Source organism: Nomascus leucogenys, chromosome 7b (genome assembly GCF_006542625.1).
Source record: "Nomascus leucogenys isolate Asia chromosome 7b, Asia_NLE_v1, whole genome shotgun sequence".
Lineage (NCBI taxonomy): Eukaryota > Metazoa > Chordata > Mammalia > Primates > Hylobatidae > Nomascus > Nomascus leucogenys.
This window is the reverse complement of record NC_044387.1, coordinates 63,199,999-63,218,398: the sequence shown is the minus strand read 5'-3', so window position 1 is coordinate 63,218,398 and position 18,400 is coordinate 63,199,999. Positions and strand designations below refer to the sequence as shown.

Genomic DNA, 18,400 nt, shown 5'->3' with positions numbered 1-18,400 from the left:
ATCAGAGAATACTGCAAATACCACTATGCAAATAAACTAGAAGATCTAGAAGAAATGGATAAATTCCTGGGCACATACACCCTCCCAAGACTAAACCAGAAAGGTTGAATCCCTGAATGGATCAATAACAAGTTTTGAAATTGAGGCAGTAATTAATAGCCTACCAACCAGTAAAAGACCAGGATCAGACTGATTCACAGCCAAATTCTACCAGAGGTACAAAGAGGAGCTGATACCATTCCTTCTGAAACTATTCCAAACAACAGAAAAAGAGGGACTCCTCCCTAACTCATTTTATGAGGCCAGCATCATCCTGATACAAAAACCTGGCAGAGACACAACAAAAAAAGAAAATTTCAGGCCAATATCCTTGATGAACATCGATGCGAAAATCCTCAATAAAATGCTGGCAAACTGAATCCAGCAGCATATCAAAAAGCTTATCCACCACGGTCAAGTAGGCTTCATCCCTGGGATGCAAGGCTGGTTCAACATACACAAATCAATAAACATAATCCATCACATAAACAGAACCAATGACAAAAACCACATGATTATCCCAATAGACGCAGAAAGGTCCTTTGACAAAATTCACCCCTTCATGCTAAAAACTCTCTATAAAGTAAGTATTGATGGAATATATTTCAAAATAATAAGAGCTATTTATGACAAACCCACACCAATATCATACTGAATGGGCAAAAGCTGGAAGCATTCCGTTTGAAAACCGGCACAAGTCAAGGATGCCCTCTCTCACCACTCCTTTTTAACATAGTATTGGAATTTCTGGCCAGGGCAATCAGGCAAGAGAAGGAAATAAAGGGTATTCAAATAGGAAGAGAGGAAGTCGAATTGTCTCTGTTTGCAGATGACATGATTCTATATTTAGAAAACCCCATCGACTTAGCCCCAAATCTCCTTAAGCTGATAAGCAACTTCAGCAAAGTCTCAGAATACAAAATCAGTGTGCAAAAATCACAAGCATTCCTATACACCAATAATAGACAAAGAGAGAGCCAATCATGAGTGAACTCCTATTCACAATTGCTACAAAGAGAATAAAATACCTAGGAATACAATTTACAAGGGATATGAAGGACCTCTGCAAGGAGAACTACAAACCACTGCTCAAGGAAATGAGAAAGGACACAAACAAATGGAAAAACATTCTATGTTCATGGATAGGAAGAATTAATATCATGAAAGTGGCTATACTGCCCAAAGTAATTTGTAGATTCAATGCTATCCCCATCAAGTTACCATTGACTTTCTTCACAGAAATAGAAAAAACTACTGTAAATTTCATATGAAACAAAAAGAAAAAATAGCCCATATAGCAAAGGCAATCCTAAGCAAAAAGAACAAAGCTGGAGGCATCATGCTACCTGACTTCAAACTATACTCCAAGGCTACAGTAATCAAAACAGCATGGTACTGGTACCAAAACAGATATATATATATATATATATAGATAGATATAGATATATAGATATAGATATAGATATATATGAACAGAACAGAGGCCTCAGAAATAATGCCACACATCTAGAACCATCTGATCTTTGACAAATCTGACACAAACAAGCAAAGAGGAGCAGGTACCATTCCTTCTGGAAATATTGCAAACAATAGAAAAAGAGGGACTCCTCCATAACTCATTTTATGAGGCCAGCATCATCCTGATACAAAAACCTGGCAGAGACACAACAAGAAAAGAAAATTTCAGGCCAATATCCCTGATGAACATCGATGTGAAAATCCTCAATAAAATACTGGCAGTGGGGAAAGGATTCCCTATTTAATAAATGGTGTTGGGAAAACTCTCTAGCCATATGTAGAAAACTGAAACTGGACCTCTTCCTTACAACTTATTCAAAAAGTTAAGATGGATTAAAGACTTAGACATAAGACCTAAAACCATGAAAACCTTGGAAGAAAATTTAGGCAATACCATTCAGGACATAGGCATGGGCAAAGACTTCATGACTAAAACACCAAAAACAATGGGAACTAAAGCCAAAATTGACAAATGGGATCTAATTAAATTAAAGAGCTTCTGCACACTAAAGAAATTATTATCAGAGTGAATAGGCAACCTAAATAATGGGAGAAAATTTTTGCAGTCTATTCATTTGACAAAGGGCTAGTATCCAGAATCTACAAGGAACTTAAACAAATTTACTAGAAAAAAAACCCATCCAAAAGTGGGCAAAGAATATGAACAGACACTTCTGAAAAGAAGACATTTATGTAGCCCACAGACATATGAAAAAAAACTCATCATCACTGGTCATTAGAGAAATGTAAATCAAAATCACAATGAGATACCATCTCACGCCAGTTAGAATGGCGATCATTAAAAAGTTAGGAAACAGATGCTGGAGAGGATGTGGAGAAATAGGAATGCTTTTACACTGTTGGTGGGAGTGTAAATTAGTTCAACCATTATGGAAGACAGTGTGGAGATTCCTCAAGGATCTAGAACCAGAAATACCATTTGACCCAGCAATCCCATTACTGAGTATATACCCAAAGGATTATAAATCATTCTACTATAAAGACACATGCACACATATGTTTATTGCAGCACTGTTCACAATAGCAAAGACTTGGAATCAACCCAAATGCCCATCAATGATAAACTGGGTGAAGAAAATGTGGGCCGGGCTTGGTGGCTCACACCTGTAATCCCAGCACTTTGGGAGGCTGAGGCAGGTGGATCACGAGGTCAGGAGATTGAGACCATCCTGGCTAACACAGTGAAACCCTGCCTCTACTAAAAATACAAAAAAAAAAATTAGCTTGGCGTGATGGCGGTCACTTGTAGTCCCAGCTACTCGGGAGGCTGAGGCAGGAGAATGATGTAAACCTGGGAGGTGGAGCTTGCAGGGAGCCGAGATCGCACCACTGCACTCCAGACTGGGGGAGAGAGCAAGACGCTGTCTCAAAAAAAAAAAAAAAAAAAAAAGAAAAAAAGGCACATAGACACTATGGAATACTATGCAGCCATAAAAAAGGATGAGTTCATGTCCTTTGCAGGGACATGGATGAAGCTGGATACCATCATTCTCAGCAAACTAACACAGGGATGGAAAACCAAACACCACATGTTCTCACTCATAAGTGGGAGTTGAACAGTGAGAACACATGGACACAGGGAGGGGAACATCACACATTGGGACCTGTCAGGGGGTGGGGGGCTAGGGGAGGGATAGCATTAGGAGAAATACCTAATGTAGATGACTTGTCGATGGGTGTAGCAAACCACCATGGAACGTGTATACCTATGTATCAAACCTGCATGTTCTGCACATGTATCCCAGAACTTAAAGTATAATCATAATAATAAAGTTTGTTCTACCTCATGTAGCACCATAGATTTTAATTGACTTTCACAATACTACACAATTGAGCTAAATATTGAGATAACTTTCTCCTCATTACCACCCCCATCCAAAATAATGCATGATTCAGAATATTTTAAGATTCTCAAAACTAGTCCCTGCTATACTCATTTTGAGTCTTGATGAATTCCAGCCAAAAGTAAATGCCAAGTTTTTCCATTTTTCCTTTCATTCATGCATTACTAAATTCACTACCTTGTCAAATATCAGATGATATTCATTTTATATTAACAAAAATATATTTTCTCCATGTGATTTAAATGGATGTTGCCTCAGTGTTTGTAAGTGTCTGGTATGTAAAATTTAGGGCCATCTTGGCTTATAACATTGGCCCTTGATCCTTTTCACTTCCTCCCTAGAATTATTTGTCCTTCACTGTTTTAACAAATGTGATGCAATCCACTGGCTTTGCTCTTTTGAAATTTCCGTATGTTTTCATTACTGTGTGCTAATACAGGATTTAACTTAAGATGTTAAGTAGCTTCAAATGGAAGAGTAAACTTTGCTATCTAATAATGAATAGCGCCATCTCTTAGACGACTTTAAACGCTTCAACTATCTTTCATAAGTCCATTTATCTCCTCCTTTTCCTCCTTTAGGTAAACTAGAAGAAAAACAATATTGGCAAGAAAGTGATAATAGTCAAAAAGTTTACATTTTGTGGAAGAACATAAAGGGGTCTTTCAGTTACAGTTAATCTTTTCCCTGATTTGGATCCCTGTGCTCTCTCTTGCATTGGGGCTTTTAATTATGCTCTTCCCTCTTGCATTTTCCCCTCTCAATTTCCACAATTGATGGTGTTGTACCTGCTCTCTTCATGGGGAGGGTAATGACGAGAAATATCTGAGTTGCCAGATCTAAGGCTCATTTCTGTGGAATGTTTCTATTTACTGGGTGTTATATTAAGTGCAGGAGGATAAAAAGAGAACAAGAAAAACCACACAGCTCTCTCCTACACTCCCCCCACACATAAAGCTCATATTCCCATGGGAGATATGGACCACTAAACAGACTACTGTAGTACAGTTGGTAAGAACCATGATAGAGATGGGGGTGTGATGTAAAAAGGAGAGACTGAAGAAAGCTTCCTGGAGGAGGTGCTAGCTGAGCTAAGTTTATAGGATGATTACATGTGGTTAGGAAAGTGGGGGGTTCCTGTGATTTGCATGGAATGCCTTGGCCAGAGGCATACTGGCAAGAAACAACTTGATGACTGCAATAGAATACGGGTTGTCCTGGTTTTCTCAGCATGAAATAGAAGCTAGCTTCTAGCTTTACAAGTTGTATCCTTTACTCACTGAAACAGAATGAACAGAACTAAGGTAAATCCTTTTTCTAACCACCCAAGATCTAAAATCCAAATTCTATAGATGAAATTCACCAATTGTCACCAACTGCAGACAAATAATACGTTTGTGTTTTATTATGACATCTGTAGTAGTTTTTCTTATTTTTGGCCAAGAGCTTGTGGGTTTGGCTGGATTCAGGGTATCTGTTTGCTGTATTTTCTGAGCTCCTCTCCTGTTTTTCTTACCCTCACTTTTCTGAAGCCATGCTAAGGATAGTGTTTTTGTAACTTCTGTTTAGGTTTCTCAGTGTTCATCCAATCTTTAAAAGAGCCAACTTTCATTTATTATGTATTTAAGATATCTTCAAATACAAATGAGGATGTGTCAGTATCTAATTGGATTACAGACTTATCCTTAGAAAGTATAATGTAGCTTTTGGAGAATAGGCAATATAGATACATTTAGCTGCATAATTAATCTACATAATTAAGACTATAGAATGAATAGATTCTCTACAAGAATCTGCAGTGTAGTAAAATAATGAATCTGTACGGCCTGAAGCCAATCAAGTTGGATTCATTTAAATATGCTGCTTCTATCTTGTATTGGAAGCAAGAAAGTGTGTGAAGATAATCACAGATTAGCTTCGTCTGGAGAAACATATAAACAATAACCTGATGAAATAAATGTTTGAGCTTTTTTATTATCCCCTGGACCCTGAATCTATATTTCCAAAATTTCTTGTCCAGTCAACCCACTGATATTCCTAGCATACCTTTGTTTACAGAAACAGCAAAGAGAATGCCATCTCTATGATATCTCTTTGGTTTATCTTTTCTGCTCCAAGGTTACTTGAGCAGCAGTCTTTTCTATCTGTGTTGGCTTTGTTGAACATTTCCTTGGCATCCTTACTTTGGATAATTTAGAACTGCAGCAGTTTGGCTTTTACAATTACTGAATCCCATGAAAAACAGGTGACATGTTACCTTGTTAAATGTCCCTATTACAGTCTGGGAGAAACAATATAGAAATTTGAGTTGTGCTGCAATTTCAAAGGAAAAGAAAATCTGCCGTTTACTTTCCTTCTATGTGTTCATCTCAAGGGGTGGACCTCAAGGGGAATGTGTCAATCAAGATCTGGACTAGTTTAGAACTTACATTGTCATCACAATACAATGATATGGTCCAAAATATCTCAACTATTTTTCTTTTGATATAATCGGTCACATGATATTTTTAGCAATTGTATGGCAAAAGCAGTAAAAAAATGAAGACAAGAATATACACAGGGCTCTCTTTAAAAAGAACTTATAATAGGTATTACATAGTTACTGAGATAAGCCTATTGTATGGATAGCAAGCCATCTCCTGCATGAATAAATACTCGCCACCAGTGGAGAGCCAGAGATAAAAGTCATTCACACAGTCATTTACTTATTTACACAGCTGGAGTGTGTGAGCAGAGTGTGTATGCTATAGAGAACAATCTTTTTTTAAAAAGTTGACAAAATATTCATCTTTTGTGGCCTATTGTTCAATATTCGATACATGAGTACCATGCCTTTCTTTTATGTGTGATAACAAAACCGCCCCATCATCAGACCATCCAGACTTTTGAGTTGAGAACATTTTATTTGCTCTTTGTGTAACCAGTGCAACAAATTTGCATGGTATTTAAAGTTCAGACCCAATTTCTTCATTTAAAAAATAATACTCTGTTATATTGTATTTTATGATACATAGGAGGTATTCTTGCATCAGACATGATAGGTGTTTAATAAGCAACGCTGCTTGGTCAAACTGGGTTGCAAAGTAGATTCCATTGTATCTACATTGAGATCATGATAAAGATATGCAATTTAGTACTAATGTTTGGAGACCTATGAGTCTCAAAAGATCAGAACCCATAACATAAAAGTTAAATAGGCAACATCACTGGCAATTTTTTGCATGAATAAATTGCCTGGTTTTTAAATTGTTCCAAGTATTTTCTTTATAAATAGTAGCATTCCCAGAGAGTCCTTGGATGATGTGTACCTGGTAGTTACAGGAGAGTTCTGGAGTTCATTAATCAAACCACCCTTGATTTCTGTTTAATCTATTTCAACAAAGGTTTATATTCAGAGTGCATTGAAGAGTATTAGAACGGAAACAATAAGGCCAGTCATGGTGGCTTGCACCTGTAATCTCAGCATTTTGAGAGGCTGAAATGGGCAGATAGCTTGAGCCCAAGAGTTTAAAGTTCAAGACCAGCCTGGATAACAATGGTGAAACGCTGTCTTTACAAAAAATCAATCAAACAAACAAACAAACAAAAATTGTCATGCTCCTATAGTCCCAGCTACTTGGGAGGATGAGACAGGAAGATCACTGAGATCACACTATTAACCTCCAGCCTTGGTAACAGAGTGAGACCCTGTCTCAAAAAAAAAAAAAACAAAACAAAACCAATAAACTAAAAATTAGAAGGATTTGTTTTCAGATCAACAGAGAAAAGGAAGACTTTTATATTTTGTGACATAATTAAAAATACAATTTTTCTAAAAAATTATTATTGATGTATAAAAGACAAGCAAAATCCAAGGATTTTAAACCATGCTTTAGGAGATACAAAAGTTCTGTGTAATCATGAAAAGAAAAAGAAGTTAAAAAATAGCACTTATACTGAGTCTAGATAAACTAAGTAACTAAATATTTATATATGTTGCTAAATAAGAAACAATTTGGCCATTTTAAGCACTGAAGTTTGTCTTACCATAAAATGATGCATGCTTATGTCTAACCATGTTAGATATATTGGGAGTCCATGAGATCTCATATTTGGTACATAGACACCATAATGAATTTAGTACATATTTTTTCTCTTCCTATTCCAGAGATACTATAATAGAAGCAGTAATCAAATTCTTATATCTTTGAAACACTGTCACTTTACAAATTAATAAAACTTTTTATTTTCTTTTATTGATCGGCTGTAAGTTCTTATATTTCAGATAAAAGAAAGTAAAGATGATGAACGCTAAGTGTATATTCTGTAAACAACCAAATTGACAAAATTTAAATATTGTGCTTATATTCAAAAGATAATCTTTAGGAGCATACAGCTCTAGATTTTAAATCGCAGTATTTTCTCTCAATACGCTAGAAATAGTGTACTTTCTTCTGGCTTCTATTGGTGCTGTTGTAAAGTAAGCACTCTAATTCTTGGCAGGAGGTATGTACGTGTACTAGAAGTTTTGAATCTGGTGGTTGAAGAATGGGATGTTCGAAATCAAAATTTCGATTATGGTACCAATTTTGATAATGATAATGTCCCTAGTGTACCTTTGAGAATGGATGATTGCGGAGGAATGGATGAATAGATCCTCATTTCAATCTTCAAGAAGATATATTTTTACCCAAGTAGTGAATGAAATATGGTGTTCTTACAGACCCTAAAATTCTGAAAAGAATTTTTCCCTATACATTGAGAAGATCTAGCCCACATACCACGTTCAGTATTATTTAAAGCCTTCTGCTTCAATATCAGCTAATGTTTTGAATTAGCTTTATTGTAAACTGAAGCCAACTAATCATAGATTCTTGACTGGTGACTGACTTGATATTCTATTGCCCGCTAAGCTTTGGTGTGTAAGTGTGACATAGGCATTCATTGCTGAAGAGCAATGGAAATGAAATTCTCCCCTGATGGCTTGAAAGTGTGGTATGAGTACTGGCTTCACTAATAAGTATCAAAGGTTATCATAATATCTAATCCTATACGCTTTTTCTGAAGTTTTTAAAAAATTCTTGGTTACATGACCTTGTTACTTTCCCCTCCACCCTAAATATGGTTTCTTCACAGTCTCTCTGCCTTGCTTCTGATAATACATAGTTTCAGGAAAGTGTGTTATTGACTCATTGGCACTGAAGTATGCTTGGCATTTGAATTTTAATAGATTTTAAGACAAAAGAGTGAACCTTTCTGACATGTAAGAAATAAAATTTAGTAAGACATTTTGTAACTCCTAAAATAACATATCAGTTTGTGACCTACTATGTAAATAGGTAAAGTTGACTAAAAGTGATCAGAAGAAATTCAGAAATATATTTGTTCAAAGCGTATATTAAGTATACATACTTATGCTTTAATGTATATTTGTAGACACATACACTTTATAAAACTTTAGAAGAGGAGAAGAATCAATAGGTGGTAAACTAGAAAGCCACAGTAGCCACATTTATGATTTGGAGTTTGATGTATAATTTTTTTTAATTTAACAAAGATTATATGTCTCAGAAGCTACTGAAAAAATAAGATTTCAAAATAAAATTCTTAGAAATTCAGATACACTAATGGATTTTGATTTTAAAAAAGACATTTTCGATCAAATGAATAATAGAAATGCTACCTTGATTAATAGTTTTGTTAATTGGGCTTCGCCTGATATGCATTTGCTTAGAATTTAACTATTATTGTTCCTTTTTTTTTCCAGTGTTAAAGAACCCAGTATGTAAATTATATAGATTTCCCACATCTGACAATAAGTGGATGCGAATTCGAGAGCAGATGTCAGAGAGCATTCTTTCCTTTCATATTCCTAAGGAATTGATTTCCCTTCACATTAAAGAAGATTTGTGCAGGTAAGAGAAAATAACTATTTTCTCTCATATTATTTTATATCATTTAAAAATTTTTAATTGACAAATTATATATAATCTGTGCAACGTTTTGAAATACGTATGCATTGTGAAATAGCTAAACTGAGCCAGTTAACATTTGCATTACCTCACATACTTATCAATTATTATTTTTTCTCTAGAAAATTTTTTCTAAAGGCATAATGATAACATAAAAATCTAGACCTGAATTGTCCACTATGGTGGCCAGTAGTCCCATGTAACTATTGATTACTTGAGATATGACTAGTCCAAAATGAAGTGTTCTATCAGTGTAAGACACACACCAGGTCTTTAATTCTTAGCACACGCTTGGAGATGATTTAATAACAAAATGTTAAGTTGGATATATTGGGGTTATATAAGATATATTATTAAAGTTAACCTCACCTGCTTTTTTATTTAAACTTTCAAAATATGGCTACTAGAAAATTTAACATTACATATATTACTTTCATTTGTGGTTTGAGCTATTTTTCTGTGGATACCTTGGTATCTGGCCAATAATTTGAGCTTTGATCTTGTAATAATTCTTGTGTCTTTTCCTCAACTGCTTATGGTTGCTGCTTCTGTAAGTAATTCCTATTTGACTCTCCTTTGGACTTCTGATTTGTAGCAAGGCTTTCAGAAATTTATTAGTCTAAAAACTACTGGAGATGACTGAATAAAACATGCTATACTAATGGACAGTATTGTACAACAAAATTAAATCAGTTGCTATAATAAGGTAGAAGGATTTGAGAGCTGATTGGTTGATAAGAGTATCTCTGGACCATGACTAATCAATTTGTTTCTCTGCCTTTTAAACAAACCTGTAATAACATTAAAAATTCTGAATGCTGCCTTATATAAAATACTGTTAAGGTTCTAAATCTCATTAAATTAGCAACCTTTAAAATGTTAACACTTTATAATTGCTGAAATCTACAGCAGAGTGTGAAATTTCTAGCCTTTGGGTTCCTGCCTTATGCTCACATTAGTACACATAGTTATTAATAGTATTGTACTCTTTTGGTAGACTCTGAAGCCCCCAGGGATTCCATATTGACCTAAGCCAGTGAGGACACCATAGACAGGGCAGGTCAAATTGGCAACTAGTAACAAAATTGGTTAGGGTAGGCATGACTGCACAAATATGAAAACAGAACCCCAATTTCAGGGAAATCAGACAGGAAACTGGATTATTAAAATATGATCTGCATCTAGGGAAATAAAGACCAAAAATGAGACAGGAAGGTGAATATTTGAGAGTAGCAGAGTGAGGATAATAAAGCCAGAGAAATCAGACAACATGTGTTGACTCAGGCAAAGAGAAGCTATGACATGTTCAGGAATCTAAGCACACTACATAAGAGCCAACTGCAAGAAGAAGTTAAGAAGCCAAGTTATTCTGAAATGGGTTTTCAACATTATCCCTACCTAATACTATTAGGCAATAGGCATAGTAACAGTAGGCAATAGACAAAACACATTACCTGGAAGGATAAAGCAAGCTTATATATTACAGTAGAAGGACAAGGAGTTTGGATTTTGGAAGTCATATAAGAGTCATTATGCTCAACATGGTTGCGTTCTAGACCACTGGACACCAAGAACCACTCTTACTAGAGCCATGTAATGATCACCATTTTATCCTGAAGGGTTGAAGACAGTAGCTAGTCCTCATAGGAGTTATGTAGAATAAAGAAAGACTCTCAGTAGACAAGCATGAGATTCCAGGTAGGACCTGAGAAACACAGAAGAGGAGTTGCCAAGATGAAGCAGACAAGAATTTAGGACTAGGGCTTACCCTTTAAATGGCTCCAGAATAGCTACATCTAACGTAGCCAAAACTAAATTTCTAATTATAGTTAACGATAATTTATTCTATAATTCCAAATACTTAGAAGAATTGTGATGTTCACCACACAAAGAAAAGATGAATTTTTGAGGTGATGAATGTCCCAGTTACTCTGACTTACACATCATATACAAGTATCAAAATATCACATGTACCCCCAAAATATATACAACTATGATATAGCAATAAAAAATAAGATAAATAAAATGTCTGTGAAGACATAGACAATATAAAATAATGACATGTCGGCCGGGTGCGGTGGCTCACGCCTGTAATCCCAGCACTTTGGGAGGGCTGAGGCAGGTGGATCATGAGGTCAAGAGATCGAGACCATCCTGGCTAACATGGTGAAACCTCGTCTCTACTGAAAATACAAAAACAAAATTAGCCAGGCGTGGTGGCGGGCACCTGTAGTCCCAGCTACTAGGGAGGCTGAAGTGGGAGAATGGCGTGAACCCAGGAGGCGGAGCTTGCAGTGAGCCGAGATCGTGCCACTGCACTCCGCCTGGGAGACACAGCGAGACTCCGTCTCAAAAAAATAAATAAATAATGACTTCATAAAACACTGAAATTCATTAACATATATTCATTAACATAATATATTATTATACTATATATAGTATTTAACATAATAACTAATTTTAGCCTAATATTTGAAAATCTTAGTTGATGGATCAATAACACTACTTCATTTAAAAATTCAACAAGCTAGGAAAAGAAAGAGTAAAGATAAAGACTCCGTCTTGTGCCCCTGTCTTTTGTCTTCAGTTTAGAAACCTCTTAAAGGATGAGCAGCTGTCTTTCTACTGCTTGTCTGCTACTTTTGAGTTCTTCACAGTGCTATCTTCAAAGTCCACCTCTATTTTCACTAATACTCCTCTGTCTCCATTCATTGATAGCAAATCAAGAGAGAAAGAATGAGTAGGGAATTGGGAGAAATAAACTAATAAGCTATTGAATTTTGGTAGGCATAGCCACTCTCATTACTGTTGTTGTTATTTTAACACATCAAAGTATTATCCACCTACCCTCTTCTCTTTATGACTTTCTCTGTATCTCTTTTGTTATTTCCATATGCTTCACAACAAAACATTTGCTAACACATGGAAGGGGCTGGTGGGCAGTTTTGGGAAAGACAAATAAACACTGCCTCCCAATATGAAGTTCCATTGCCAGAGATAAAATTAGAAACTGGAATTGTTCAGAGAAGAAAATTACATTTTAATTCTACAAAAACAAAAGATATAAAAGCCTGATAGATTCCAAAAATTCACCAGGGTCTGTGATGACCAGGCTGTATACTTTTGGCTTTCTCCAATACCTTTTCTGTATAAATCTCCTATTATTAGAATGTATTTAAAAATTCAACAATTAATGTTTAACATTTTATAACGAAAAGGAGATTTTTAAAATTCATCCTGGGGACTCAAAGCGGAAATAGGAAAAGCTTGTAGGAAAATTGGCCAGCTGTCACAGTAGAGTGTAAGAAGATATAGTTATCGTAAAACAGAATAAGAAATCTATACAAAGAGAACCATCTAAAGAAAAAAGGTCATGAAGAAAAGTGTAATACACTAAATAATGAAATTTTAAAATGCAGTGGCTACATTAAATCCACAGAGCCAGCAGAAAAAGATTTAACACTAAGAAATCATGTCTGTAACGTGGAAGACAAACACGATACGCTCTTCCTAAATGCTAAAGAAAGGTGAAGAAAAGTTCAAATGGATGAGAGAAAAGGTGTTAGATGTGCAGGACAAAGAGCTGGACATTGCTAAATAATTTTAAGTGTTCTTGGGGAAGAACAGTTGGTACAAAAAATTGATAAAAAGCATTAAAAAGATTACTGAGTCTACAGTTTTGTTTTTTCTTTTACATGCTAAAATCAGGCTAGCATTATACTTCCCTGTAGAACCCAATGGAACAGTATCTACTGATTTCTGAGAGAAAAAGGCTGTGGCTTTACATTATTATATAGGGTTAGGTTATAAATTTTTTATGGATGAAGCCAGATGTACTTACATGTGCAAGAGCTCAGAAACCATTACACACAAAACATACTTGAAAATCCTACTTGAAGATATATCCTATCCAACTGAGAAAATAGTTTAAGAATTACATTTGTAATATAATATAAAAATTATACTATGATATAAAATTAATATACCATGATGTAAGAATTAAATTAGGCATGTTAAGAATGGGAAATTGTCTTGTAAAAGAACTTGAAGCATCCTTCTTGGTGTAATCTCCAGGGCAAAGCTTTACTCTGAAGTTTTGTTTTTTTTTTTTTTTTTTTTTTTGAGACGGAGTCTCGCTCTGTCGCCCAGGCTGGAGTGCAGTGGTGCGATCTCCGCTCGCTGCAAGCTCCGCCTCCCGGGTTCACGCCATTCTCCTGCCTCAGCCTCTGGAATAGCTGGGACTACAGGCGCCTGCCACCATGCCCGGAGAATTTTTTGTATTTTTAGTAGAGACGGGGTTTCATCGTGTTAGCCAGGATGGTCTCGATCTCCCGACCTCGTGATCCACCCGCCTCGGCCTCCCAAAGTGCTGGGATTACAGGCGTGACCCACCATGCCCGGCCTACTCTGAAGTTTTTTTCTCAGCTGCTCTTCCACTACCTGTACTCAGATCCCAGAAAGTGTTTTATTTGTACCAACTTCCTTCCCAGTCTCACAATTCAGATAGACTCTTACCTTGTTTAATGAAAATGACAGGTGCTTTAGTACCATTATGTTTCAATAGTTGCAAAGAGTACAAACCATTCATTTATATGCTTGGAAATTCAAACTGGAAGAACCCCTAAGCAAAAATTTTGCTTGTTTTTTTTCTCCATAAAGACAAAAATATTGCCTGAGAAACTTTATGTTATAGTCATTTACATTACTAAGGAAACAAAATAACTATTTTCTGAAATTTAACATAAATATTAACTAAATTGTAACTTTTTTGGTGAAGAGCAGTAAACCAATGAGTAGCAGATACAAACTGTGTCTTAAGTCCCTTTCATATATTGTTCTGTATAGGACCTGTGGGAATACACATACACACACACACACACACACACACACACACACACACACACACACACAGAGACATACACACATGCATACCTGAGAGATATTGTGCATTCAGTTTCAGATCACATTCATCAATGACAGCCACCGTCATCAATGATCTTAGCTAGATCTTCTGGATAACTTGCTGCAGATCCTCCATTAGCTCTTGCTGCTTCACCTTGCACTTTTATGAAGAGGGCTTCTTTCCTTAAACTTCATGAACCAATGTCTGTCAGCTTCAAATTTTCTTCTTTGGCTTACTCACCTCTCTCAGCCTTTATAGAATTGAAGAGAGTTAGGACTTTGCTCTGGATTAGAATTTGGCTTAAGGGAATGTTGTGGCTGGGTTGATCTTCTATCCAGAAAACTCAAACTTTCTCCACATCAGCAAAGAGGCTGTTTTGCTTTCTTATTATTTGTGTATTCACTGGGTAGCAATTTTAATTTACTTCAAAAACTTTTTATTTGCATTCACAACTTGGCTGTTTGGCACAAGAGGCCTTTCAGCCTTTCTTGACTTATGACATGCCTTCCTCACTTTAATCATTTCTAGCTTTTGATTTAAAGTGAGAGACATGCAACTCTTTTTTTGTGAACACTAAGAGGCCATTGTAGGGTTATAGATTGGCCTAACTTTTATGTTTTTGTGTTTCATGGAATAGTGAGGCCCAAGGAGAAGAGGGAGGGAGATGGTGGAATGTCTGATCAGTTGGAACAGTCTGAACACACATTTATTGACTAAGTTCACCGTCTTTTGGGTGTGGTTCATGGCACTCCAAAACAATTACAACAGTAATATCAAAGATCACTGATCATAGGTCGCCATGACTGATATAATAATGAAAACATTGCAACAATTCTAAAATGTGACACAGAGACAGGAAGTAAGCACATACTGTTGGAAAAATGAGGCTGGTAGACCTTCATGAAGGATTGCCACCAATCTTCAATTTGTAAAAACAAATAAAAAAACGCAGTATCTGTGAAGAGCAATAAAGCCAAGAACAGTAAAACACAATAAATATATATGTAAAATATATGATTTTTAACTAAAAATTAGTAAATACTATATGAACTCATTCATGCCCTACGTGAGGGGTAAGTAAAAACTTTTTCTTAAAGGGCAAGATAGTAAATATTTTTGTCTTTGCAAGGCATGTGATCTCTGCCCTTACTACTTAGCTCTGCCATTGTAATACAAAAGCACTCATAGACAATATTTGCATGATTAATTGTAGCTGTTTCAATAAAACTTTATTGACAAAAGCAGGCCTGTCTTTTTAATTACCAAGATGATGAATTTGTAACCATAGTCAATCCTTGACTTCCTATGAAGTCAGGATTTTTAAAATCCTATACTTTTTTTTTTTTTTTTTTGAGACGGAGTCTCGCTCTGTCGCCCAGGCTGGAGTGCAGTGGTGCAATCTCGGCTCACTGCAAGCTCCGCCTCCCGGGTTCACGCCATTCTCCTGCCTCAGCCTCCCGAGTAGCTGGGACTACAGGTGCCCGCCACCACGCCCAGCTAATTTTTTGTATTTTTTTAGTAGAGACAGGGTTTCACCGTGGTCTTGATCTCCTGACCTCGTGATCTGCCTGCCTCGGCCTCCCAAAGTGCTGGGATTACAAGCGTGAGCCACCGCGCCCGGCCCAATAAAATCCTATACTTTTTTTTATAATAACTTGACCCTTTACCTCTTTTTTTAATCCCGATTTGAAACATTTATGGATAAGCTAATGAATAAACAATTGTGAGTTGGTGTGTTGCCATCTCTCTATAGAAGTGTTTAGACAATTATTTGAATATTTTCTTACATAACAGTCTCTACTTTTCCAAGGGAGTGGAAAATGGAGAATTTAAAAGGCTGCTATGATTGATATCAATTTTTTCAACTCACATATAAAGATTTTTTGAATTTTTACTGTGGATTTACTTGTGAAGGAAAATAGCAAAGGAATAGAATTAAGAAAATGTTATATAGAAATGTCTAAATATATAGTCAAACTATGTATTAAAAACAAGGTATTATTAGTGGTTTCATAATTTTTTTAAATCAGCGAGAATGAAATCCCACTCATAACATTAAAGTATATTATTAACTTTCACACATCTAAAGTTGGTGTATACCTGAAAGCGTAAGTCCCTGTGAGTCTTGTTTGTAGAAATCACGTATGTGCTCTGTTTGCTTATTTGTGTAAAGCATACACATATTTATAATTGAGGAGAATGGAGGAGGTTATTCTTTGCAGCCAATCGTGACATTGAGTGGAAATGTTGTTGGCAGGGAAATAACGGCGCAGCAACTACTTTTCCATCACTTGCACACGGTGTCTGTCTTGCCTGCAGCTGCCATCTAAAAACACACTTGCTATTAGTCTCTTAGTCTCACAGTTAGTGTGACATTTGGACTCAACATGAACTGTTTTTATTAAATTTGAGGTGGTACATACACAAAGTCTCAGGGTTGTGATAGACTTTAAATCCTTTGGGGGCTCCCTTCGATTGGCTTAAGCATTAACACCTTCTGAATTCAAGTTTGAAACATAGCAGTTTTTGAATTGGCAGTGAAGTGTTCTCATAACACTATACTTTTTAAATATTATGGTTTAGTTCCAAAAAATTCACAAGGAGGAAATGTTAGATATCACTCAATTTGTTTACTGCTGTGAAGAAAGGCTCATATGGGGGCTTAGTAATTTTCTGATTCTTTGCTCCTGCAGCCACAGTTACAGATATATAAAATATATATTGAGTTTTTGCCATGAAAATAATACATGCTCACTATGCAAAATAGTAAAAGTATAGAAAATTTATAAAAGAGAAAAGATAAAATCACTTCAAATCCACACCAAGGAAGGCAATTTTTTTTTTTTTTTTTTTTTTGAGGTGGAGTTTCACTACTGTTGCCCAGGCTGGAGTGCAATGGTGTGATCTCGGCTCACCAAAACCTCACCTCCTGGGTTCAAGTGTTTCTCCTACCTCAACCTCCAAGTAGCCGGAATTACAGGCATGCGCCACCACACTTGGATAATTTTGTATTTTTAGTGGAGACGTAGTTTCTCCATGTTGGTCAGGCTGTTTTCGAACTCCCTACCTCAGGTGATCCGCCTGCCTCAGCCTCCCAACGTGCTGGGATTACAGATGTGAGCCACCGCTCCCAGCCTTGTTTTTATTTTCTACGTCTACTGTCATATTCATGAGCCTCGCTGTGGTAAAGAGAGGTTTGTTTCCTGTGACCATCACTCTCAGTTATCATCCTTAATTTTTCCTGCACATCTGAGTTATATTGGGCATACATCTGTGATTCTTTGTATAATGTTAAATAAAACTGTAGGCTACTAATCAGTTAAAAATATTTTAATTTAATACATTAAAAAGACTAGAAGGAAGTATACTAACATATGAACAATGGTTATTTCTTGGTGATGGATTTAGAGTAGTAATTTGTTTCACAGAAAAGTAAAATGAATACACGAACCCTAACAAATAGCCTAGGCTATTTAGACTTGCCAGTTAGTGGTACCTTGGTTTCTTCTAGTTTAAATAGCTTACTTTCCATCTGAATATCAAAGTCTATTCAAAATTTAGCTTCCCCTCAGGCTTGGTTTAAAAAGTTTGGATGACTCTTTTTAGAAAAATTAGCAGTAATTTAGAATTTTACTTTTCTTCTTCCCTAGCCCCCCAAAAATATACAGGTAAATGAGGTCGGCTTACTATGTCTTCATAGCATCACTAACAAAGGGATTCTTGATTCCTTGTAGTATCCTTTGGATGCCTAGGGGTTTCTATTATGGGATGACCGATAATCATGGAGATGCATTAGCTTCATCTGGCTTTTGAGTGATATTCTGGTATCTCTATCGGTACTTCCTTGCATCTGATCTTGAGGTGCCTGCACTTGAGGGTTGCTTGGTCCTGATCATATGCCTCTATCAAAACATTGGCATTTTTAGGACTTCTGTAAGCCCTCAATGGGATGTGTATAATCTTTTAGATTTCTTATACACCATTCATCGGCCATGTGGGAAGCAGGGCGGTATTCATCTACCTACCACCTTCCACTATCAGTACCACAAATGGCTTATCTATCATCTTGAATAAGGCACCATTGTCAAAGCCTTATATAGTTCAGGTATTAATAGTGCTGTATA

General features: G+C 36.2%; 1 protein-coding gene across 5 annotated transcripts in view; it reads left to right on the top strand.

Annotated features, from left to right (window-relative positions):
- Positions 1 to 18,400, top strand: part of INPP4B (inositol polyphosphate-4-phosphatase type II B) — an 837,221-nt gene that overhangs the window by 610,258 nt on the left and 208,563 nt on the right. For all 5 annotated transcript variants that reach the window (XM_003257752.4, XM_030816186.1, XM_030816183.1 and 2 more), the window contains exon 12: positions 9,169 to 9,316. In XM_003257752.4, the coding sequence (XP_003257800.1) occupies positions 9,169 to 9,316 (148 nt within the window). The remainder of the gene's footprint in view (positions 1 to 9,168; positions 9,317 to 18,400) is intronic.